This window comes from Elgaria multicarinata, chromosome 1 (genome assembly GCF_023053635.1).
Source record: "Elgaria multicarinata webbii isolate HBS135686 ecotype San Diego chromosome 1, rElgMul1.1.pri, whole genome shotgun sequence".
Lineage (NCBI taxonomy): Eukaryota > Metazoa > Chordata > Lepidosauria > Squamata > Anguidae > Elgaria > Elgaria multicarinata.
In genome coordinates this window covers 219028164-219052286 of record NC_086171.1, presented here as the reverse complement: position 1 = coordinate 219052286, position 24123 = coordinate 219028164, and the positions used below count along the sequence as shown (strand labels likewise).

At 56.1% G+C, this 24123-nt stretch overlaps 1 protein-coding gene across 1 annotated transcript; it reads right to left on the bottom strand.

Moving 5' to 3' along the window:
* Positions 1-397: 397 nt before the first annotated feature.
* MMP9 (matrix metallopeptidase 9) lies at positions 398-12390 on the bottom strand. Its single transcript, XM_063147508.1, has 13 exons — positions 12184-12390; positions 9393-9631; positions 8801-8949; positions 8430-8561; positions 8116-8289; positions 7064-7237; positions 6389-6562; positions 5948-6103; positions 5429-5651; positions 4639-4778; positions 3478-3628; positions 2843-2946; positions 398-944 (listed from the first exon to the last, which is right to left on the bottom strand). Exons 1-13 carry the CDS (start codon positions 12331-12333, stop codon positions 835-837), a joined length of 2076 nt encoding a protein of 691 aa, XP_063003578.1. The 5' UTR covers positions 12334-12390; the 3' UTR covers positions 398-834.
* Between the last annotated feature and the right edge of the window lie 11733 nt (positions 12391-24123).

Genomic DNA, 24123 nt, shown 5'->3' with positions numbered 1-24123 from the left:
CTGGCGCCAGGAGACAACTTCAGGAGGATGTATATCAATACCACCACTTGGGAGCCTCCAGAAAGCAGGGCGGGCAGGCAGCAGGGCAGGCAGGCAGGCAGGCAGACTGCCTATGGAGGAAGCATTGCTGCTGGTTTCTTTCAACAGGTTAATAGAGCTGCCCTCTCTTCTCCCACCACATAGCACAACATCTGCCCAAGGGAAGCCCCCAGATGCAAGGGATCAAAAGGGCACTGAAGTCAATGCCCGGCCCTGAGGCTGCAGGAGCTTCCACCCTCCAGCCCACCCCCAACTCCAACCTCTCCTTCACCCACCCTTGATTTTCAGCTGCCCCAAAGGTTCTCCTTGCTCCCAACCAACCCCCACCCCACTGCCCAAGCAGACAAGACTCTCCAGATGGGCCAGGATGTCATTTATTACACAAGTGTGCAAGATGCAAGAGCCGCGGCATGAGACAGCGTGTCGTGGAGGTGGAGGCGCAGGGTGGCTGGACAGAGCAGGGCCTCCTTGTCTTCGTGGCTGGAGGGGAGCCTCCTTCTCTTCCCAGCAGGTCCAGAGGGGTCCTTGCAGCGAGCTCGTGGCCAAGCAAACTGGCTGCATCTGGCAAGCCTTTTGCAAGGCACACAGGTGGCAAAGCTGCGGCGAGGTCACACCGTGGCTGGAGAGTCCGCTCTCTGCCTGCCAGCCTTGAGCAAGGGGCCAGTATCTGTTGGTGGCCAGCGCCAATTGCCAGCCCAGGCAGGGGCATAAGCCGCGGCACCTGCCCTGAGTCCCAGAGCCACGGCACAGCGTGGCAGGCAGGTGCAGGAAGGTCCCGGCAGCCCATGGCTGGTCCTACTGTTCTGGACACTTCAGGACGTCATACTTCAGGTAGCCCACCCTGTCCACCTGGTAGCTTCGGGTCATTTGCCAGCAGAAGGGGTCCCGGCAGAAGTGGTATTTTCCTGGAATGGGTTGGGGGGCAGGGAATACAGCAGTTGGTCAATGAAAGTGGCAAAGGAGGAAATGCACAGTGGCTGCCCCAGGAGATGCACGTCCAGGGGGGCCTCTGGGGAGAGATGCTCCCATGCTCCTCCCTCCCTCCCTCCCTCAGACGAGGTGGGACTCTGGGCAGCTGAGACCAGGATCTCCTGCGGATTTCATGCCGCTACGGGGAGGCCCTGAGCCAGATCAGAATCAACAGGCTGGGGTGAGGGGGACCCTTCCCCCTGCCATTTCCCCAATGTAAATAACCCCCCCCCCACACACACACACACACAGCTGATATTTTCCCTGTGTAGGAAAACATGTAGATACCACATGAGTAACTCTACGTTGCCCACTGCAGGGCAGTGATTTAAATCAGGAGAATGGCAGCAAAGGAAGGGTTCATCTATCTCCCTTCCCCAGTGCCATGGTTCCGATCCAATTTTTCCAACCCTGCCCCATGGCTGGATACAAAAACATGGGGGATCTGGTGGTGAATCTCCCACCATCTCCAATACTTAATGCTGATCACGCCTGAGCCACTGGAAGCCAGATGGGAGCTCCCAGACCTGACTTCTTACCTACTGGGTGGGGGAGGACAAAGCTTTAGAACATCAGAACATCAGAAGAGCCCTGATGCTGGATCAGACCAAGGCTCCATCTAGTCCAACACAATGTTCACACAGAGGCCAATGAGGCGCCTGCAGGGAACCCACAAGCAGGACACGAGCAACAGCACCCTCCCACCCATGTTCCCCAGCAACTGGAGTACATAGGCATACTGCCTCGGTTACTGGAGGTAGCCCATAACCATCAGGACTAGTAGCCCTGGACAGCCTTCTCCTCCAGGGATTTATCCAACCCCCTTTAAAACCCATCCAAATTGGTGGCCATCACCACATCTTGTGGTAGTGAATTCCACAGTTTAACCATTCCATAGTTTTAACCATGTCCCCAATCTCCCACCCACCAGCTTCATGGGGTGACCCCTTTGGGTTCTAGTATTATGAGAGCGGCAGAAAAATAATGTCTCCCCACTCACTTTTCCCCACATAATTCTGTACACCTCTGGCATGTCTGCTGTTACTCACCTCTTTCCTGAGCTAAACAATCCCAGCTGTTGTCACCTTCCCTCACAGGGGAGATGCTCCAGTCCCTTGGTAATTTTAGTCACCCTTTTCTGCACTTTCTCCAGCTCTACAATATCCCATTTTAGGTGTGGTGACCAGAACTGTACATAGTATTCGAAGTGTGGTCACACCATAGTGTTGTATAAGGGCAGTAGAATACTGGCCATTTTATTCTCAATTCCTTTTCTTCTAATGCCTAACACGGAGTTTGCCTTCTTTACAGCAACCACACACTGGGTGGACATCTTCATCGACCTTTTCCACCACAATCCCAAGATCTCTTTCTTGTTCGGTCACCTTGCTCAGATCCCATCAGGTTATACTTGAAGTTGGGGGTTTGTCGTCCCAACATGCATCACCTTCCACTTGCTGACGTTGAACCGCATTCTGCCATTTGGACGCCCATCCTCCCAGCTTGGAGAGATCCCTTTGGAGCTCTTCACAATCCCTACTTGTTTTCACCACCCTAAGTAATTTGCTGTCATCGGCAAACTTGGCCACTTCACTGCTCACTCCTAATTCCTGGGGGATGGCTGCTCAAAGGCGCCCCCTCCCTTTCCCTGCTCTTGCGGTTCCCAGTTGGGCACCAGGGGAAATACGGGAACGTATCCATTGCCCAACAGCAGCACCCCCCCCACACACACACCCCAGTATGAGCAATACGGCGCACAGCCTGGGGAGGGGGTCTGTCCTGAACCCTGGCCAGATGTATTCTAGGGACATGGTGCCCTCTCCAGCCCCCTTACCTTTGTACTCGAAGATATTTTGAGAGTCAAGAGGGACCCCAGGGAAGACGCTATCGGTGTCACGAGGGTAGTTCCGATCCACCCGCTCCGTTTTCACATCCAGCCTGAAGGAGGAGAGCAAATCTGAGCAAGACCCTTTGCCGACGGAGCCAGCCCCCCCTCCTCTTCTCCCTTTGCCCACTTCCCCTTCCCAGGGCTGCTCAACAAACTGAGAAGGTCTTCAGGCAACTCCAGTTCTGTTTCCTCCTGAGCGGCCCGTCCAGGTCCGGAGTGAGCGACCCTCTCCTCCTTCTCTGGGGCTTCAGGGACTACCCATCCCCCAGAGACAGGATGTTGCCTGGGTGGCATGGAGGACAATGTGTGGGATGGGTTGCTCCTGCTATGGGGCAGACAGCGTCTCCTCCCTTCCCCCCACCCTGGGTCCATCAGGGCTATGTTGGAGGGGTGTGGACCATCCTGGGGCTGTGCTCTCTCCCTCTACTCACTAGCCCACTTTCTCTGCTGCTCTTTGCTTGCCACATGCCCTGTGGCATGTGCTTGCGGCCCACGGTGGCCTGCATGGTGGGGAGGGGCCGTGGGGCAGGAGCTCTGGCTGCAGGGCCTTTTGCTTCCGCTGCCCCCAAAACGCTCGGTACCTCCAGAACTGCTCCCCGCTGAACAGCAGCGCTTTGCCGCCTTTCCTCTGCAGGGCACCGACGATCTTTGGCACGTCTCTACCAAGACCCAGCTTCTCAATGCTCCGTGGGCCCAAGACTCTCGTCCCCTGGTACACCCAGAAGCGTTGGCCTACAGAACACAAGCGGTTATTGCCCCTGCCATGTTGTTCCCCCGCACACACTCCCGCCTGTGACACACAACTCTTCCCTGGGCAGGTGAACGTCGAATTGCCCCGCTGGGAGAGAAGCGATGGCTGCTCTGATGGGCTACCAGCGGGCTGAGTTAGCGGCGGCGGCGGCGCTTCCTGCTCAAGAGGGCTCCCTTGCGGTTTGTAGCAAATCCCTTCAACGCCTCATTTGGGGTGTGGCGTTATGCAGACCACAACGAACGGGGACTCAGCGCCACTACCACCACCACCACCACCACCACCACCCCTCCAGAACCCTCCCTGTCCCGAACCTCTGGGGGAATATCTCATTTGAATGTTCCTGGGTCCTTTGGTCAGCCGGATACAAAGGCTGCAAAGTCACGGAGAAGGGTCAGCCCAAGGAAGTGTATGCAGAGGTCAAGGGGGTCACCGGCCAGGGCCCTCAGCAATCTCGGGTGGGCAGGGGAGGAGAGGGGGTGGTCCTTGAGCAAAGACCCCCATGGGAGTGACTGATTTGCTGCACAAAGAAGCCTCAGGAGGCCTCTGGGCACCTTGCTAAGGCTCCAAGTAGGCTCAGACCTTCTCTGTACGCCCCCTTGGCTTGTATCTTATTTCATTTTCAACAGCTCATCACTGCTTGTTTCACTGAATTTGGACTGAAGATCTTGTACGGTTTAGGGTTGCTGGATTGAGACAGATGAGACAACTCATGGCACCATTTTTTAATTTAACTCATCTGCACGAGCGTCCACCAAGGCTGACTGAAGCCAAAAGCAAAGCTTCACACATCGTCTGGGTGGGGGTGGAAATCCCCAGGGTACAGGGGTGCCCCCCACCCCCCGCACACACACAGGGGGGCATTTGAGCACTGATTGGCCCTCATGCAGCCGGTAGCATCCATCAATCAATTATTAAACGTGACGAGTGGCCCTGGATCTGAGATTCTTTTGGTGGAACCCAAAGAGTGGGGGTTTCGGAGGGAGCCACTCACCAGAGAAGAAGAAGGTCTTCTTAGTCAGCGAGTCCTGGAGAGCAGCATCGATAACATCCGGGAGGGCTGGCCAGGCGTCTTGGATCCGTAGTGGGCCCTCAATGCGCGCAGCCCCTGAGGCTGGCTTCCTCCAGTATTGCCTGGGGCAGCAGAGGAAGGACCCGGGGTGGGGGTGGGGGACACAAGATGTCTTATGTAATGTATCAGGTGGAGGAACCAGGGAGTGGGGAGAAGGGAGGTGGGTGGGGGCTTCTTCTCTCTTGCCCCTCTGCCTTCCCTGACCGTCTCCCAACAGCAGCGCTCTCAGCCTCCTCCCAGCCTTGCCAGGGATGGCCCTGGTGGCTTTGAGGGTGGCGGAGTAAGGGACAGAACAGCCTCTCCTCCTCCTCCACCTCCACCTCCTCCTCCTCCTCCTCCTCCTCCTCCTCCTCCTCCTCCTCCTCCTCATAGAATCCTAGAATAGCAGAGTTGGAAGGGGCCTACAAGGCCATCGAGTCCAACCCCCTGCTCAATGCAGGAATCCACCCTAAAACATCCCTGACAGATGGTTGTCCAGCTGCCTCTTGAAGGCCTCTAGTGTGGGAGAGCCCACAACCTCCCTAGGCAACTGATTCTATTGTCGTACTACTCTAACAGTCCTCCTCCTCCTCCTCCTCCTCCTCCTCCTCCTCCCACCCCAAGCTGAGCATGAAAAAGTGCCGGCACGGGCATCTTCACTCCACCCCTCCCGGCTCGTGGCCCTCTCGCTGCCCCCGCCCGGCCAGGGTTTGCCCCTCTCTCGGCTGCTCACCCGTCCTTGAAGAGGTGCAGCTCCTTCTTTATCTCCGCCACAGCATCAAAGCCCCCCACCCTGCAGGCGTCACTTGGGCGGTCCACAGGGGTGGTCTCTGTCACCGAGGAGCCGTCCTCATCCGTGGTGGAGGAATAATCCACCTCCGTGGTGGGTTCGTCAGGCACGTCGGGGCTTTGAGTGGGGAGGCTGGGCACGGTGGGCCCAGGGCCTGAGCCTTTCCCTAGAGGGAGAGCAACGCCTGGTAAGTGGGTCCCGGCTTCTCTGGAGCAGCCCCAGAGGCTTGAGACCAGGACGATGGGCTCAGAGCAGCTCAGCAGGAGCCTTGCCATCTGAGGTGCCTGGCGACATCACTGCGGCTCTTGAATGGTGGGACTGGGGAGGGCCCACGGTACTCTCAAGCCCCTAGAGCTGGGAGGGCAACTGCCGTGGGGGAGCTGTGGGGCAGGCACTCTTCCCTTCTCCACATCCTCTGCCCCCAGCAGTCTGGTCAGTCGCCTGCCGCCTGCTTCCACTCACCATAGAGGTACTGGATCCCATCCACATCGTCTGGGTGGAGGTGGAAATCGGCAAGGTAGGTGTACATGGGGTACATGAGCGCCTCCCGCACGCTGGAGTGCTCCAGGCCCAGTGAGTGGCCAAACTCATGGGCAGCTACCAGGAAGATGCTGTATCCTGGAAAGCACAAACAGCTGCTGAGGGGTGGGGCGGGGCGGCCTCTGCCTCTCCATTCCCCCACCCAACCTGTTGCCCAGAGCAGCAGCCCCACTGGGCCCTGCGGAACCATCAGAGCACTGGGAGCAGCCTTGAAGCGAGCCAGAGCCCGCTTGGTCCGCCTAGCTCAGGCGCCACAGGCCCCCTTCCTCCCTCCCTCCCTCCCTCCGTCTGGGGCTCCAGGCTGGACTCCCTCCCAGCCCTGCCCTGGAGCTTCGGCCCTCCTCAGGGGAGCCAGGGCAGTACCTTTGTCGGGGCAAAGGCCCCACTTCTTGTCCTCGTCGTAGTTGCTGGTGGTGGCGCACCAGAGCCGCCCATCCTGGCGCCCCTCGGAGGTGCAGGTGCTGTACGTCTGGCCCAGGAAGGTGAATGGGAAGGCACAGGGCTCGCCCTGGGAGTTGCCGCCAATCACAGCTGTGTCTGTGGGGTGAGGAGGGGGCAATGGGCACTCAGCCCCAGGCAACGGCCGGCAAAGAACCCTGCTTCCCCCGACCCGGCAGCCCACGGAGCTGCCCACGCAGCCCAGGGCACCAGTCTGAGCACCAGTCAGTGCACAAGAGAAACATGGCAGGAGGAACTTAAAGCTGTATGGGGCTCCAGCATTGTTGCCTCCTCCTTCCTCCCTTCCCTATGGCAAAAGGAGGCACAGGAAGGCCGGACGACCCAGAGGGCAGCTGGCCCCAGAGCGAGCCAGTCCGTCAAGCCGTTCCGTCAGCCCTGTGCCTAATGCTTAATTGGAGACCTGGCTGGCTGGGGCTCAGAACCCATTTGCAATGCCAGTACCCAGTTCTGGAAGAAAGAGTGCCTCTGAGCACATGCAAGGTGCCTCACAATACCTTAATGACGGGGGGGGGGGGGACATTCACGACTGGCAGATGCCTCCCTGCCCCTCATCGCTAAGAAACCAAGCGCTGCTCGTACCTCTGTTGGGACAGAAGCCGTACTTCTTGTCACGGTCAAAGTTCTCCGTGGTTGCGCACCAGCGGTAGCCGTCATCGCGCCCCTCTGTGGTGCAGGCGTCGTAGGACTTGCCAGAAAAGACGAAAGGGAAGGCACACTTCTCACCATCGCCGTTTCCACCGTAGGTGAAGAGAACTGCTCGGGAAGGAAGGCAAAAGGGTCTTGGGTCGGCCTGGCTCTGCTGCGCCCCAGGGGCAGAGGGTGGCAGAGGGGGGGGGGGGCTGAGGGGAGGGCACTGCTCCACCCTTTGCGTGGGGTCCTGCAAAACCAGCAGCCCCTCCGTGAGGAAGGCTGCCAGTTGGTAAAAAGCCTGGGCTCTAAACACCAGGGGTCACCCCGCCCTGCCCTGCCCTGCCCTGCCCCCTCTGTGGCTCTCAAAGGCTCTTGCCCCTCACAGGCTACAGGGAGATGTTGCAGCTCTCTGTCCCATCTCCTGGCCCAGAAATTCTGCCTTTTGCCTCCCCTCCCGCAACCTTTTCCAGGAAAAACCAAGACTCCTGTGGCACCCTGAAGGTGGAGATATGGTCTTTATGGTGCCACAAGGCTCCGCGGGTTTTGCTGTGAAAGTCGAATATGGATGCTGCTCCCACACACACACACACCCCTTCTCAGGGAGCTCACGCGGCGGCCCTCTCTCTCCCCTTCGCCTCCTTCCAGCCCTCCCAGGCGAGGGCGTCCCGCCAGAAGGGCCACCCAGCTGCCTGCTGCTGGGCTTCCCCTCTGCCTCCACCCCACCCCCACCCCGGGCTTTCAGGCTCCCTCCCTGCCAGCTCCTGCCAGCTCCGCTCCCATGCCGGGAACTGGAGCCCGGCGGGTTGCTGTCCCGCCCCGGCGGCCGCCTCCGGCCCCCTCCCGCCCCGTTGCTCCTTCCCTTTGGGGGCCGTGCCGGGAAAGGCCCTGGTCTGCCAGGCGGGCCGTGGGCGACTGCAGGCCCTCCCTCTGTCGCTCCGCGCGGGCAGGTGCCCCTCCGCCCTCCGCCCTCCCCTCCGGGCCCTGCTGCCGCCGGCACTCACGTTCGCTGGGGCAGAAGCCGAAGAGCTTGTCCTGGTCAAAGCTGGCGGTGGTGGCGCACCAGGGCAGCCCGTCCTCGCGGCCCTCCGCCGTGCAGGTGGAGTAGGAGCGGCCCTCGAAGACGAAGGGGAAGTGGCAGCTGGCCCCGTCGGCGTTGCCGTAGTAGGTCTTCACCACTGCGGCGGGGGAAAGAGCGGGCACGATGGGGCAGGGGCCGGAGGGGGGCCGGCGGCGGCGGCCAGCGCAGGGGCGGGGCCCACCGAGCCGCCCACCCAGCCACCCGCCCGCTCGCCCGCCCGCGCGCCCGCGCGCTCACCGATGCCGGTGCCCAGCGTCCAGAACTCGTCGTCGTCGAAGTGGGCATCTCCGCTGTAGAAGTCCTTGCCCGGAGGGAAGGCGTGGGCCAGGAGACCGTCCTTGCCGTCGAAGGGGTAGCCGTCGCCGTGTTCTGGGGAGACGGGCGGGCGGGTCGGTCAGGAGGCCGCGCCGCGCTCGGGCTCCGGGTTCGAGAGACGCCGCGGAGCACGGCGCGTCTCCTCCCGCCCCTTGCAGCGCCTTCGGGCTCCGGGTTGCCGCGGCCGTGCCCGCTCGCCCTCTCCGCCGTCCTGAGCGCCGCAGAGGCGGCCCCTCCCCCTCCCTTCTCCGGGGCGCGGGGGGGCGGGGGGGGAGGAGAAGGCACGGACTCACCTCCCGTTCCAAACTGGATGAGAATGTCGACGTCGCCGCTCTCCCGCCGCGTGAAGGTGAGCGGGGTCACGTCGCTCCACACCTTGAAGGCCCTGGCAAAGGCGTCTTCTATGATGGAGGCATCCAGGTCAGGGGAGTAGTTCACCACTCTGGTGCGGGGAGGGAAGGCAGAGCGGCAGAGTGAGGCTCCAGGCCAGCAGCAACGGCGCCGCGTCAGAGACCCCCACCGGCCTCATCCCTTCCTCTGGCCGGGCGGGCAGCCACCCAACGGCCCAGGCTTCCTGGCACGGCTCCGCCTGTGCCAAGGGCAGGCAACCTGTGCCCTCCAGGCGTGCTGGAGGGAATCTCCCACCGGCCCCAGCCAGCAGGGCCAATGGCCAGAGATGCCTGTGCAGCCCACCCGACTGGCTGGGCACGAGTGGGCCGCCTAAAGCTTTGTGCTCCAAGCCTTGATCCCGCAGCAGAGAGCCTCCGCGTGGCGGCCACGAGCTCAGACACCGGGCTCCTGAAGCCGCCTTGCTCCCCAACAGGTGTCAAGAAAACTCCCAGTGGCCGAGGGCTGCTCAGGAGGGTGGCCGAGGGACCCACTCACCGGTACGTGAGGTCCGTGTGGTCCCACTTGAGATCGTCCTGGAAAGTCTGGAAAAAGCCAACGTCTGGGACCCCGCAGCGGGGGGTCCGGATGGCGTCCATGGTGGAGGCATCCAACTCTCCTGTCTCAGGCAAGCCCAGCCGCTTCTGCATCAACCTGAGGAAGAAGGGAAGCTCCGCTTGGCCAGCGAGGGGGTTCGGGGTCGGCCCATTCAGGTATCCGTACCGTGCGAGGTAGAGCTGAGGGGTGAACGGGAGGAGGAGGAGGAGAAGAGGGATGGATGGAGGGGTCTCTCAGGCCATCAAGAGACCAGGCATACACAAAAGCAGCCGTGGGTCGCGTGGCGGTTTACGAGAATCACATGTTTCTTGTGGCAGCAGGATTCATGGTTTATTTTATTTTATTTATTTATTTAAAACATTTATATCCCGCCCTATATCAATAAGATCTCAGGGCAGCGTACAGATAAAAGCATACAGTATAAAAACAATAAATATACACAGCTGAAAACAAATTAAACCATAAACCAAGTTAAAACAATATATAATTTAAAAGCTGTAAAACTATTAGGTTTACTCCTTTCTCAGGTGGAGGCAGTGTTATCCTCCATTGCATATGGGCAGTGTGTGTGTGTGTGAAAGGCCTGAACAAAAATTGACCAGAAAGGGTGGTTCCACTCCTTTCAGACTTGGACTGGCACCATGGATTTTTTTCTCACTGGCCGGGTTCGGACGACACACTAATTTTGTTCCTATTAACACCCCACACACCCCGTTGATTAGTGTGTTGTCCGAACCCGGCCACTACGTGTGTTAAATGAGCCTGGCACTGCTAGAAACAGAGTCTTGTCCATCAGGTGACACCTGCTGAACTTGCGAAGGAGTTACTCTCTTCATATCCGATATATGATTGGGCTCTTCATCGTAATCCATTTTGGTTAATGGCATTTTATTTAAAATATTTATAAGCTCCCTTTCTGCAGTACAGTCTACAAGGTGGTTAACAAATACACTCCATAGTTTTTTAAATATATATTGAAATACGTTAAATAACTAGGAGCATCATCAGACTGCGGAAGGGGGGAATCGCAGTTCCCTACCGTCACTTCTCCACCCCCACTTCTGTCCCATGATACTTCCTCTTTCTTCCAGGAGAAGAAAGAGGAAGTAAACAAAGGCCACGTGGCCCATTCAAGGGGCGTTTTTATTGCACCGCTTTCCCTGCGTACAGCAGGAAACTGCAGCACATTCCGTTTCTCAAAAAAAGTCAGATTAAAAGGGGTCCATTTTGTGGCGGAAAGAAGGAAAGAAGGAGCAGGAGGCGGATGGTGGTGCCTAAAGGACACTTGAGAAGCCATCAGTGGGCAGTAGCGAGCGTGCGATAAAATGCTCATCTGATGAACCCCTACCTCTAAATAAGCAGCAGCAGTTCACTAACAAGAGCAAGTGAAAGGCCCTCAGAAGGCCTTGTCTTGAAGGTGCTGCCAGATGAGCCCGGCTGCTGCCCCTCATGTGGAGGGACGCGTGGCGCTCGTGCCCATGGGAGGCCTGCCAGGCCCCATGAGGGCAGGCATGTCGGGAGGACGTGAAGATGTCCGGGCTTCCTCCGGCCCGCCCCGACCACGTTTCCCTTAAGAGTTTTCTGCTCTGTAGCTGTGATCGCACTGTAGGTTTTAGTAATGTTTTATTACTAGGCTCTGTTCTTTTATGAAAGTTTGCAGCCTTATTATTGTATTGTTTAAAATAATAATTATTATTATTACTACTATTATTATTATTATTATTATTATTATTATTATTATTATTATGTGACTGCTGTAAGCCACCTTGGGCAGGCTCATTTTTTAAAAAATCTATGTGCCGTGTATATTTTGGTGTGAATCACCTGGTGTGACAGGGCTACCCTCGCTGGGGGAGAGTGACCGCATTGCCTTCCTAGTCTCCCCCCCCCCCGGCCCCCTGTGCACACATGCAGGCCCTGGCAGCATCAGCAAAAGAGGCATTGCCACCACCGCCACACGCACCCCTCCGTGCATTGCCTAGCAAGGGCACTTTGTGTTTTGACCCACAAAGTCATCTTTCCCCTTCAGCTGCTGGAACAACCCTCTCCTGGAGCACGTGGGCATTTGACTCAGACCCCCATTACAGGCATAGAGGAAGCAGCCAAATTCGTGCAGATGCACGGGTGGAGAACGAAAGAGCGCTGGCAAAATGGAGGTGGGATTGAGCTTGGTCTCGATCCATGCCCCGTGCAGGTGGGAGGAGGGAACCCGTGCGTGTCTCTCTTCTGAGGGATGCCACTCATTTTTTCCCCTTGAAAAAGATGTGCCTGTGAGAAAGGGTTTCTCGAACCCGAAACGGCATCGTTTGTGCCAACGGCATCGCAATCTCCCAACCAGCAGGGCTTCTGTGCCCAGGCACTTGGAGGGGGGGCCTCCTCCCCGTCTGCACGGTGGTTTGGTGCCGTCCCGCCTCGCTTGCTTGGTTTTCCATCCCACACCCGCTGCCCCGCTGCCGTCCCTCCTTCGCTGTTTTGGTGCTTATCCAGTTGTTCCACCCTGCTCCCCATCTGCCCCACCCCTGCACTGCTCCACACACTATCTTGTGCCCAATGGCTGGTCGCTTTCTCTTCAACCCCACCTCTCCTGGGGGGAGGCATCCAAGGGGACTCCTTTGCTAGGCAAACCCAGGTGGGCTCCCAATGCCCTGGCCCAGAGCTGTGGGACTTGGGCCCAGGAAGCCGGTGCGTGTCCAGGTGGAGGACCCTGGGCCCAGACCCTGCGAGGACTTACTGTTGCCTGGTCCCTGTCCGACAATTTTCTGACCAGCTCCCCTGGGAAGGTGATGACCACGGGTCCGTCACCCTGAACCGGTGCGGCCCAGCAGCAGCCCAGGGACAGGAGCCCCAAGAGGCAGAGAGCCAGGGGGGCAGCGGGCCCCATGACGAGTCAGCTGGCGGAGGGTGAGAGGCGTTCTGTGGTGTGGATGCAGCGTGGTGCTTGACCTCCAGCGCTGTCTGCTGCCAGGAGCCCTGCGTGGCCCATTTATGTATGCTGGAGTGGGACAGGAAGGGGGTGAGTCACCCTTCCCACCCACCCCATGCATTACACACTCCTTGGGGAAGGGAGGGAAGGCAGGGCCCGGCTGGCTGCCTGGAGGTTGGCCACTTCCGGCGGCTGTCTCAACACTTTGTTTACGAAGCCCACAGGAAGTATGAAATCCAGCGAGGAGCAGCGTTGTGGTGTTTGTGTGTTTGGGGGGTGGGGGTTGCTGGCGGGGTAGGTGGATGCATCTCCTCAGAAAGTTGGGCGAAGCGTTCCTTCTCTCTCGGACAAACTCATATCCTGGATGAGGAGCCCTTGAACCTCCTGACTCCTGCAGCTTCTTCCCTTTTCTTCCTACCCCTGATGAAAAGCCAGGGAGAAAAAGCTTCACATAAACCCAAGGAGAGATCAGCAACAAATGCCAGCCGGGGGTGGGGATCACCCCCTTGCTGCTGTAACCTCCCTGAGGGGGCACCTCAGCCTGGCCGGTTGCCCTGGCCTCTTCTCCCACATCTTCTGATGTTCTTGGCCGGGCAAGGGGGGGGGAATCCGAGGACAGAGCAGAAGAGACTCCCCCCCCCCCAGATGATGAGAAAAATCATAGAATAGCAGAGTTGGACTCGATGGCCTTGTAGGCCCCTTCCAACTCTGCTATTCTATGATCCTATGATTTTTCTCATTATCTCTGGGGGGGGGGGGAGTCTCTTCTGCTCTGTCCTCAGATTCCCCCCCCCCTTGCCCGGTCAAGAACATCAGAAGGGCCTGGCTGGATCAGACCGAGGGTCCATCTAGTCCAGCACTCTGTTCTCACAGGGGCCAACCAGCCATCGGCCAGGGATGAACAAGCAGGACGTGGTGCAACAGCACCCTCTCACTCATGTAGCCATCAGGACTAGTAGCCATTGATACCTTTCTCCTCCAGGAATTGATCCAACCCCCTTTTAAAGCCTTCCGAATTGGTGGCCGTCACTACACCTTGTGGTAATGAATTCCACAATTTAACTATGCGCTGTGTGCAGAAGTCCTTCCTTTTATCAGTCTGTCCTGAATCTCCGACCCATCGTTCCGAAGAACGTCTGTGGCATGGGCCCTCGTTTGCCAGGTCATTGACAGCTAATCAACTGCGAGGGAGCGTGTGCATGGGTATCGGAGGTGTGGGGGAGTGAACCTGTCCACCCTTGCCACGTTTTGGATGGCTATCGGCATGTTTTACCACCGGGTGGGGGTGGGGGTGGTTTTTAATACAAATATTAGTATTCGACAGAGTTCCTGTCCCGTCCCGTCCCCCATGTGTTGCTGCATGTCTGCGCATGTGCGCATGCCTCACAAGTCATGGGGAAAAAACTCTGCCCCGTGGCCGCGTCATCTGTCCAGCAGCGCCCATTTCTGCCAACGCACATGTGAAGGCGGCATAACGGGGCACACGCACTCCCGCAATGGCGCTCCTGGAGTTGCAGTCCCATCAGGGCCGTGCGCCCCGTGAGCACCGATCACAGAAGCCGGGAACATTCAGAGGCAGCCCTCCCTCCCTCCCTCTTCCGTGCGGAAATGCCGGCAGATGTAGGTGGTCGCCTTCAACTTGCAGCCTTCTTGTGTTTTCCCACTGCTGCTTCCACCCTTTTCCTTAACACAGAAACTCAATGAAGGCGAGAAAACGTGAAGAGCCGGATGAGGCCTTCTGGTTGGCAGTGCCGCCCCCAGCCAAGATGCGTAAAGAATAGATGTGCCGATGCAGTGGCAACAGAGTGGCACTCTGCACATGTGCCAAGGCCCTCGGCATCCCTCCTGCTCAGGGGCCACCTAATGCAGGCTACAGAAGGGGCGCAGAATGTAAGGTGGAGGAGACGGCACGGCAAGCTGCCCCAGTGGCCTGGAAGGGCCGCCCCATCCACTTGCAAGTCCCCCCACACACACACCTCACTCACTGTGGCGTCTGCACGGGGCCAGGCTGGTTGTGGGGAGGAGCTCATTCTGGCTCCCACAGGCCACTTCGTGCCGCCCGGGGCTTTCTGGGCAGCGCCTGGAATGGAGCTGAAAAACAGGTCAGCACGTCTTGGGCCTTTGCTCCCCCGCCCCAACCACGTGTTTCCCACCCCAGTCCAGTGAATGCTGCCTGCCAAGCCGCCTGGGCCAGGACCGCGAAGGCGTCACAAGCCCCAGTTTCCCCACTGGACTGTGAGAACAGCAGAAGCCGACTTAGGCCTGTCCTGGGCTGGCTGGGCCTGAGCTGCCCTGGAGGGTGTCTGGCACAGAAGGAGGCCGCCTTCTTTACCCCCACGCAAGCCCAGCTGCAGGAGGGGCATCATTTCTCTGCTTGCTCTCTCAGGAGACCCGGGGAAGCCAGCCAAATGTTGAGCTGGACGTGGGTGGGTGGGCTCAAAGGCAAGGAGCACCCTGGACACATCGGGTGGCGAAGACGTGGCAGCCCAGCTGCTGCACCGTGTAGCCCTGCAGGAGCCCAAGTCCGGCGTGCCCAGGAGAAGTGCAGCAGACGGACCTCTTCTGGCCCTAACACGGTGCTTCGTAAGCGAGCCAGCAGGCCGCCCTTTGCCCACCCTCTGGCTGGGGTGCTTGGGGCAGCCCCTGCCCACACAAGCCCGGGCCTGACCTGCTCTTGGCACGTCATCTCCAGGAATCAGCCAGGGAGGCGCTCCAGCAGGTGTGGAGAAGAAGCGCTAGACGATCCAGGGAATCCCAGAGGCTGAGCACACACCCGCTCCGGGCCCGGAGGTCCAATGCAGCCCCTCCCTGTAGTAGCACTTGTCACGGCAGGCTTCAGCAGCCCGCCCAGGCTTCCCCTCCTCTCAGCCTAGACAGAGGGGGCGACGGTTCCCTGTGTGTATCACGATGGGTTTCCCAGGTGTCACTGGGAAAACCCCAGGGGGGAAGAGAGCTGGGAGATCCCCTTCCCAGTGCCACTGGCAGCAGATCAGATGGCCCTCAGTGCTCTTTGGGCACAGCTCTGACCACCCTCAGCCCCCAACAGCTGCTTTGGGGATCTCCCACACTAGAGGCCTTCAAGAGGCAGCTGGACAACCATCTGTCAGGGATGCTTTAGGGTGGGTTCCTACATTGAGCCGGGGGTTGGACTCGATGGCCTTAGAGGCCCCTTCCAACTCTTCAATTATATCATTTGACAACCCGCGGTCTCCACTGAAAAGAGTGGGGCCTGCTGGTAAAGGAAGCGGGTGTCTGCAGAGCCCCCCCACGCCCCCCCCCACGCCTACAAGTGCAGGCAGGTGCATGGCTGGATGAAGCCCGTGCCTGGAGACTGTATGCCCCCGCCCCAGCTGCCCTGCTGGGGAGGGCCAGATCCAGCCTTGCTTCTGCGGAGGCAGCCCTGCACAAGAGCTTTGGCTGGGGGCTCACAAGCATTTTATACAGGTTTGCTGACAAGTCATCGAATTTAAACTTCCTGCTATTCGCTTGCATTTGTGACAACATTCCCATTGATATTGTCTGAAAATGATTCAGCCCATTCACACATCGGGAGGCATTTTGACCTTAGCATAGTGACTCGGGGCAGGGCCTGGCTCCAGCACCAGCCAGCGTTCCTCCACCCACCCCCTCGCACGCGCCCCCCCACCCCCTTTTTCCTTTGTTTGCCACCTAGTCAGAGGAACAGTTCCAGCGAACCTGAATGCTTGCACACGATTTTATTTCGGTTGGCCTCGTTGTAAAAGTATCACCCTAATCCAGATTTTGGATTTTTACTTACGGACAACATGGCTACTTCGGCTTTGCGTCTTTCTTGGTCAGCTGTAGCCAACACAGGCTCCAATATCACATATGTGTGAAGGCAGGGTGCGTGCTCTGTGCCTTCACATTCACTCTGGGTCCTCACAGGATGTCTCAAGTTCAAAGCAGAATATGAGACACACCCTGGTCAGATTTGATGTTATTGAGAAACTCTTCTGAGTGAGTTCTACATGTGCATTGAAACCATTTCTGCATTCATTTCCTGCATGAGGACATCCACAGCATCTCCAGATCCGGATCATTTATGTATGGGCCCAAATGAACGCCTGTGGTCCAAGCCCTCTTTTGGTCACCATTGCCCACATCCCCTGACCTCATCCTCATCCACTCCTCTTGGCCTGGTGGAGAGGATATTAGGCGAGTGAGGCGAAGCCTGGAAGAGTCGAGGGCAGGAACACATTTGGTGCCCTCCCTGTTGCAGGACCTCGGCAGTAGAGGACAGGGTTTCTGGTGTGTGTGTGTGGTGGGGGTGAATTGGACGGACTGGGGAATCAGTCCAGCTTTCTCATGGACAGCTGATTCCAGTGCCTGAAAGCATCCCAAGACGAGGTTCCCTCTCCCTTCTCCGCCTCCCAGGTCTGGTGTGAGTGTGCAGGTTCCCATAGGCCAAAAGGGGAAGAGAGCCATAGAAATCAGCACCCACCAGCCTCTGAGTCACAGCCAGCCTCTCTGACACACAAATGCTCACTGGGGAATCCCCACCTCCACCTCCGCACAGGAGCAATTGAATCCTGGCTGATCTGGGAGCAGGAGAGGACATGGGCGCACCACTGGTGGCGAGGGACACTTCTCCTGGCCCAGCGGCAATGTTTGACTGTGGAGCTGAGCTGGCCTGTTTAGAAATATGGCCAGTCCACTTCTGTGGAAGGAGTTGGGGAAAGCAGCAGCAATCCCGGACCGAGGAAGGCTGGCCAAGTTAAAGGCGATACCAAGTTACACAAACAGGCAGCAACTATCTCGGCATCTGAGCATTGCAAAGGACCAAGAATGAAACTGAATAGGGATCAATGCCAATTTCTACACCTAGGAGAAAGAAACCAAATGCACAGTTACAGGGTAGGGGATACTTGGCTCAGCAATACTTCAAGCGAGAAGGATCTTGGAGTTGTTGTAGATCACAAGTTGAAAAAGAGCCAACAGTGTGATGTGGCTGCAAAGAAAGCAAATGCAATTTTGGGCTGCATTAATAAAAGTATAGCTTCCAAATCGCGTGAGGTACTGGTTCCTCTCTATTCAGCCCTGGTTAGGCCTCATCTAGAGTATTGCGTCCAGTTCTGGGCTCCACAATTCAAGAAGGACGCAGACAAGCTGGAGCGTGTTCAGAGGAGGGCAACCAGGATGATCAGGGGTCTGGAAACAAAGCCCTATGAAGAGAGACTGAAAGAACTGGGCATGTTTAGCCTGGAGAAGAGAAGATGGAGGGGAGACATGAGAGCACTCTTCAAATACTGAAAAGGTTGTCACACAGAGGAGGGCCAGGATCTCTTCTCGATCCTCCCAGAGTGCAGGACACGGAATAATGGGCTGAAGTTACAGGAAGCCAGATTCCGGCTGGACATCAGGAAAAACTTCCTGACTGTTAGAGCGGTACAACAATGTAATCAGTTACCTAGGGAGGTTGTGGGCTCTCCCACACCAGAGGCCTTCAAGAGGCAGCTGGACAACTCTCTGTCAGGAATGCTTTAAGGTGGATTCCTGCAATGAGTAGGGAGTTGGACTCGATGGCCTTAGAGGCCCCTTCCAGCTCAACTATTCTATGATTCTAAGATGATGTTGACAGGATGGAGAGCTGGGCCAAAACAAACACAAGAATTTCAACAGAGAGAACTCTGATGTTCTGCATTTAGTTGCACAAATACAGGATGGGTTAAACAGCAGTACATGCAAAAAGCATCTAAGGGTTTTAGTAGACCACAAGCTAAACATGAGTCAGCAGTATGATCGGGCACCTCAAAAGGCTTAATGCAATCCTAAATTACATCAACAGAAACATATTATCCAGCTCATGAGAAGTAATGGCTCCACTTTGGTCAGACCTCAGCTAGAGTCCTGTGTCCAGTTCTGGGCATCACAAACTGCAACGTGCCCAGAAGAGGAAGAAGAAGAAGAAGAGGCTGCATTGACCTGAAGACCAATTCCTATAAGGGAAGCCTGAAAGAGTTCAGGACATTGATCCCCAATAATGGATGATTCAGAGACAGTGTAATAGATGTCTTCAGCTACCTGAAGGAGTTTCACATCGATGATGATGATGATGGTGATGATGATGATGCAAGCGATGCTCCGGAGTGTCAGAGACAAGCAATGGACTCAAATGATAAGAAAAAGCACCTCAGCACAAGCTGTTTGACAGTGGAAGGTGGTGGGCATTCCAGTTCAAAACCCTAACCTCTACACCACAGTGGCTCTGTTGGTCAAGGGTGAAGTTTCACTCCACCAAAAATAGCAAGGGCCAGGGGCTTCCTTCCTGCTCATAGAATCAAAGAATAGCAGAGTTGGAAGGGGCCTTCAAGGCCATCGAGTCCAACCCCCTGCTCAATGCAGGAATCCACCCTAAAGCATCCCTGACAGAGGGTTGTCCGGCTGCCTCTTGAAGGCCTCTCGTGTGGGAGAGGCCACAACCTCCCTAGGTCACTGGTTCCATTGTCGTACTGCTCGAACAGTCAGGACGTTTTTCCTGATGTCCAGCCGGAATCTGGCTTCCTTTAACTTGAGCCCGTTATTCCGTGTCCTGCACTCTGGGAGGATCAAGAAGAGATCCTGGCCCTCTTCTGTGTTAAAATACCTTTTAAGTATTTGAAGAGTGCTATCATGTCTCCCCTCAGTCTTCTCTAGGCTAAACCTGCCCAGTTCTTTCAGCCTCTCCTCATAGGGCTTTGTTTCCAGACCCCTGATCATCCTCGTTGCCTCATCTTCTTGTGTGTGTTTGTATAACATCCAACCTAAAGAGAGTTCTGGTGAACTTGAAAGCTTACACACTGCATTGCGAGTTTTCGTTAGACGGAACAAAGGTATTGTTTTACTATCCCTTTGTCCTTGTGCTTCTTGTTTCTAGTGATTAAAGCTACAAAAGCCCTGCTTTCCCCTTTGCAGCTGGTTACTCTATTGAGACGTCCTTCATGGATGCCCACCTGATGAGCAGTCAGAAGCCCTCAAGCTGGCAAAAACTGGACATTATAATTCCAAAGAACAATGAGCTAGAGAAATACTATTTTGCGGTGTTTTAAGTTAAGCAATTTGGTGTCGCTTGGGTGCTTAGTGGCCTTGATGGCTGGTGGCTACTAGCTTTCAGACACACCACAGCTGCTCGGGTAGGGGTTGACTCTGCATGTGTAACAGGGAAGAATCATTTGTCAGGTTTGAACTTACCCAGCAAAAAAGAGAAGTCTGGATTTCTGCAACTGGATGGAGACGGCAGTCCTAGGGAGCACAAAGGCATTGATGCTGCTGCCGCTTTATAGGGAAAGCATGGATTGCTAGTAGGCGTGTGCTCCGCTCCGATTAGAAGTGGAGAATCAGAAGCAAATTGGCCTGCTCCGCCTTGCCCAGAGGTGGAGTAGAAGCGGACCAGGGACCCCTAGAAGCACGGTGAAGAGAAGCGCCCATAGGAGAAGCGCTTCTCTTTCCACGGACCGATCCAATCGCCATTTTGAAAAATTTCGCCCGTAGGATTGCATTGCGGAAAAGAATAGGGGATAACTGTGTTGTTTTTTAAGCTATCTTTCTGAAACCTCTTGTGCTTAGAGAGTCGTGGATGGGGGTCATTTTGAGCCTACTCTCAGCTCTCTGCGTGCTGCGGTTCGCTTGCTAGAATTTTTTTAAAAAACGGTTAAAACAGTGGGAAAATGTACCTTTTCCGAAGGGCTGAGGGGCAGAGTCAACTCCCGGTCATGATCACATGATCCCAAAGTTGGAGGAGGGGATAGGCAAAACGGGTAACTTGGGATTCTGGGAACTTCTCTTTCTTAGTCTGAACGGACTTTTCCCAGTGTTTTTTAAAACAGTAGCCCCACCAAATGCACAAACACAACCTGAAATCATATACTAAGCCAATAATAAGAGATAGAAAACACAGCACTGCTACCCACCCTAACTTTGGGGAACAACTGAATAGATGTGGTGCAAGGGGATGAGCTCCTCTAGGGCATGTGGACATGCCCAGTGCACTCTCCTGACCTTGGAGGATCATCAGAATCCTCCAAAGGTAAATCACTGGAGAGAATGCCTATCATGAGTTTATTTTTTATTTATTTTTATTTATCATACTTATACCCCGCTCCTTAGCCAAAAAAGGCTCTCGGAGTGGTTTACACTTAGCAAAAAAGACAGTCCCTGCCCTCAGGCTTACAATCTAATAAAGACATGACACACAAGGAAAAGGAGTCAAGGAGGGAGGGAGGGAGGGAGGGAGGGGAGAGAAAGAGAGAGAGAGAGAGAGAGAGAGAGAGAGAGAGAGAGTCCAGCAGGAGCAGGCCCCGATGTTACTTCTGCCTGCTCCTGTCCCCTCAATCCTTCTTCTTCCCCACAGGGCCAAGATGGCAGTTTGCCCTGTGAGGGGGGGGAAGAGTCCAGCAGGAGCAGGCCCCGATGTTACTTCTGCCTGCTCCTGTCCCCTCGGTCCTTCTTCTTCCCCACAGGGCCAGGATGGCAGTTTGCCCTGTTGGGGGGGGGGGGGGAAGAGTCCAGCAGGAGCAGGCCCCGATGTTACTTCTGCCTGCTCCTGTCCCCTCGGTCCTTCTTCTTCCCCACAGGGCCAAGATGGCAGTTTGCCCTGGGGGGGGGGAAGAGTCCAGCAGGAGCAGGCCCCGATGTTACTTCTGTTGAAGTGAGTGTTTGCTTCTCAAAGACTGGTACCTAGACAGGACCAGTCAAATTGGCAGCTGCTTCCCCCTCCCCCGGGCACGTCCCCCTCTTACTGGTAAAAGACAGATATAGCCTTTTTAAAAAAGTTCTTCTTGCTGTTTATTCAGCAACACTGCTGCTTTTAATTCCACCCCTCCTTTATTTATTTATTTATTTATTTATTCCATTTTATATGCATTACTGGCTTATCCTTGGCTCACTTCCTTATGCCCCCAGAAATGTCTGCTGCCTGCCTGCCTTCCCTCCCTCCTCCCCTGCCCGCCTTGCAGGGATGTTGTGTGTGTCTGGCTTTGACTCAGGGGGGAGAAGTCCTTCCTGCGCTCACTTGGAGTTTTGGAAGTTCCAAATCCATTTTTCAAGTGTGGAAGAAGATTCATATAGGTTTATCTCTACTCCCCTATTCATGGCATCTTGGGATTTCCTTTGAAATGGCCCCATTGAGCTGTCTGCAGGTTTAAGCCCCGCCAAAAATCCGGGGATGATGGGATTGGCTTGAAACTTGGCGTCCATGTGGACACATGGGTAAGCTGTCATGGGATCAAAGGATAGGTTTCTGACATGCAAATTGACGTAGTTGTAGAATAGGACTTGATTTGGGGTGAGTTAAAAGGTTTAAGCCCCGCCAAAAATCAGGGGATGATGGGATTGCCTTGAGTCTGGGCGTGCATGTGTATCCCTGGATAAGCTATCATGGTGGCGAGTTTGAGGTTTCTAACGTGCAAATTGACGGAGCTATCGAAAGGGGTGTGAATGGGGTGCCCGATTTTCATAAATTCCCCAAAAATCAGGGGATGATGGGATTGGCTTGAGTCTTGGCTTGCGTGTGTATACGTCCATGAGGTGTCATGGTGCCAAACTTGAGGTTTCTAACTTTAACAGAAAAAAAGTTGTATCCTTTTTTAGCTGTCAATGCAAACCTATGGGGAAAAAAAACGGAGCTCCAATCCGGATCCGGAGCTCCGCAGCGGAGCGGAGCGGACATAGGCGGAGCGGGGGCGGAGTGAAGCGGCCCGATCTGCAAATCACGGATCTGGAAGAGAAGCAGAGCGGGGGGTCCGTGCACACCTCTAATTGCTAGGGGTCTTCTGCTCCCCTCCCCTGGTTCGTCTTGTATCTTCATTACTAATTGTGGTTTACACTTTATACCTAAGTTGTATTTTATGGTTTTAAGGTTTGTGAATCGCCCAGAGAGCTTTGGTTATTGGGCAGTATGGAAATGCAGTAAATCAATCAATCACAGAATTATAGAATAGTAGAGTTTGAAGGGGCCTATAACTAAAACAACAAAACTCTTCACCCCACTCACTTGAATAGAGGTGGGGACAAAAGTCCCTTGCCCAAAAGTGGCTGGAGGGCGGGGGCAAGGAAAGGGAGAATCCAGGGGGTGGGGCGCTCCCGATATTTTACACAATCCCCCCCACAGCAATTTGCAGTAGTGCCCGGGACACCGGGACAGTCTCCAAGGGCTGCCTCAAGGCAAGCCTGCAGCGGCCGTCCTGCAGCGCTTCCGAAGGGGGCTTTTTTCACACCACATTCACAGAGCATTTCGCCGGGGAGGGGGGCTTGCACTTGTAACACGCCCATGTTTTCCCACCACTTTTTCCATCTTTTTTCTTACCACGGAAAATCCCGCTGGACGGTAGCACTAAGAGCCCTGTGTCTCGACACAGCTGTGTTCACAGGAGTCTGACACGGAAACCTGGAACAGGAGCCACACAGGCCGGGAGGGAGCCACACTAAGCCAGGTCCGTGGCCCCTGCGGAGGCGAACCAGGTGTCAGCGCTGGACGTGGTGTGCAATGAAGGGAGCCCAGCTGACAGGCAGCCCAGGGATCTGTGGAGAACAGAGATCACGAGGCGGACCTTGGTTGCCACGCAAGAAGCTTTGAAAGAGAATTTGAAAAGCAGCAAAGGCAGCCAGCCTCCCTGCCCTGCCCTGAGCCAGCCGTGGTTCCCTGCCACTCCCCAGCAACCCTCATCACCAGGCTGCTATGCTGCTAACTGGCAGGCACTTCCTAGCCCATCAAGAATGCACGTTTTCCTAGCCATGAGTTTGGTTCACAGGTGTCAAAGGTGCAGGGAAGCAATGGTTTAAAACTAGGCTCCACCATTGCCTCAGGTTGAATCTACCTGTCATTGGCGTGGTGCTGAAGTACATTTAGTGATGGGAGGGGGTGCTTCTCTCCACCCCCACCCCCAATGGGGATGAACACACACACGCACACTGCTGTCCTATCGGCTGAAGCAGCCGCAGAACACAGCTCTCCTTCCAAAACAGGTGTCCAAGCCCAGATCCGGTCCAAGATGCAAAAACCTCTCTCCCTGGAGGTCCCAGGCCAGTCAAGGTGGCCTTTGCTGCATGAAGAGTCGAATGAGCTGGAGCAAGCCACTCTTGGGAGAAGCACCCTTGGGGGTGTCAGCGTGAGATGCGTCCAATCAGGACGGGAGGCCTTCCTCTTCCCCGAAGGTGCCTGCAGGTGATCCCTTCCACGATACGTGCCGATGCCAGGAAAAGGTGACGGTGGCCGGCTGATTCCTGGCAGAGGTCAGGGAGTGAAGCGTGAGCGGCAGGCGACTGTGGTTACTGCCCAGGCAGGCACCTCCTCCTTGCTGGGGTTTGGGGCTGCAGTGACCCGGCCGCCCCAGGCTCAGTGGCTCCAGCCAAGGCTGCCGTGTTGTTCTTCCATGTTTATCCACACCATGCTGATGTCTCCCCTTTGCACATTAATCAGAGTGATGACTCAGCAACCCCTGGCTGTGTGAGAAGCCAGAAACCTCATGCTGAGGCTGCAAAGGGGCCTGCAAGGAGGCTCCAGGGGGATAAAGAGGCCGGGGAAAGGACTTGGGGCCAGGGCCAGCTCCCGGCACGGTGAAAGGAAGGCCAGGGAAGCTCCAGCACCCCTCCTCTCCCCCTCCCCCCACCCCCACCGTACCTCCTCTGGGCTTCCACATGGACTAGGCAACTGCTTTGGATGCTGGGAAGCACAGTCCCTGGGCCAAATCCTGCCAGGAGAGCATAATCCAGGGCACAAGTCCAATGACCCTCCTCTGTGGGTGAAACCGGGCC

Excerpts from the sequence above, each read along its gene's own strand:
- MMP9 (XM_063147508.1), bottom strand. The coding sequence starts at position 12,333 with ATGGGGCCCGCTGCCCCCCTGGCTCTCTGCCTCTTGGGGCTCCTGTCC. Across the intron at positions 9,632-12,183 it reads CGGACAGGGACCAGGCAACA|CTCTACCTCGCACGGTACGG; the intron begins GTAAGTCCTCGC and ends TTCACCCCTCAG. Across the intron at positions 5,652-5,947 it reads TGGGATCCAGTACCTCTATG|GGAAAGGCTCAGGCCCTGGG; the intron begins GTGAGTGGAAGC and ends CTCTCCCTCTAG.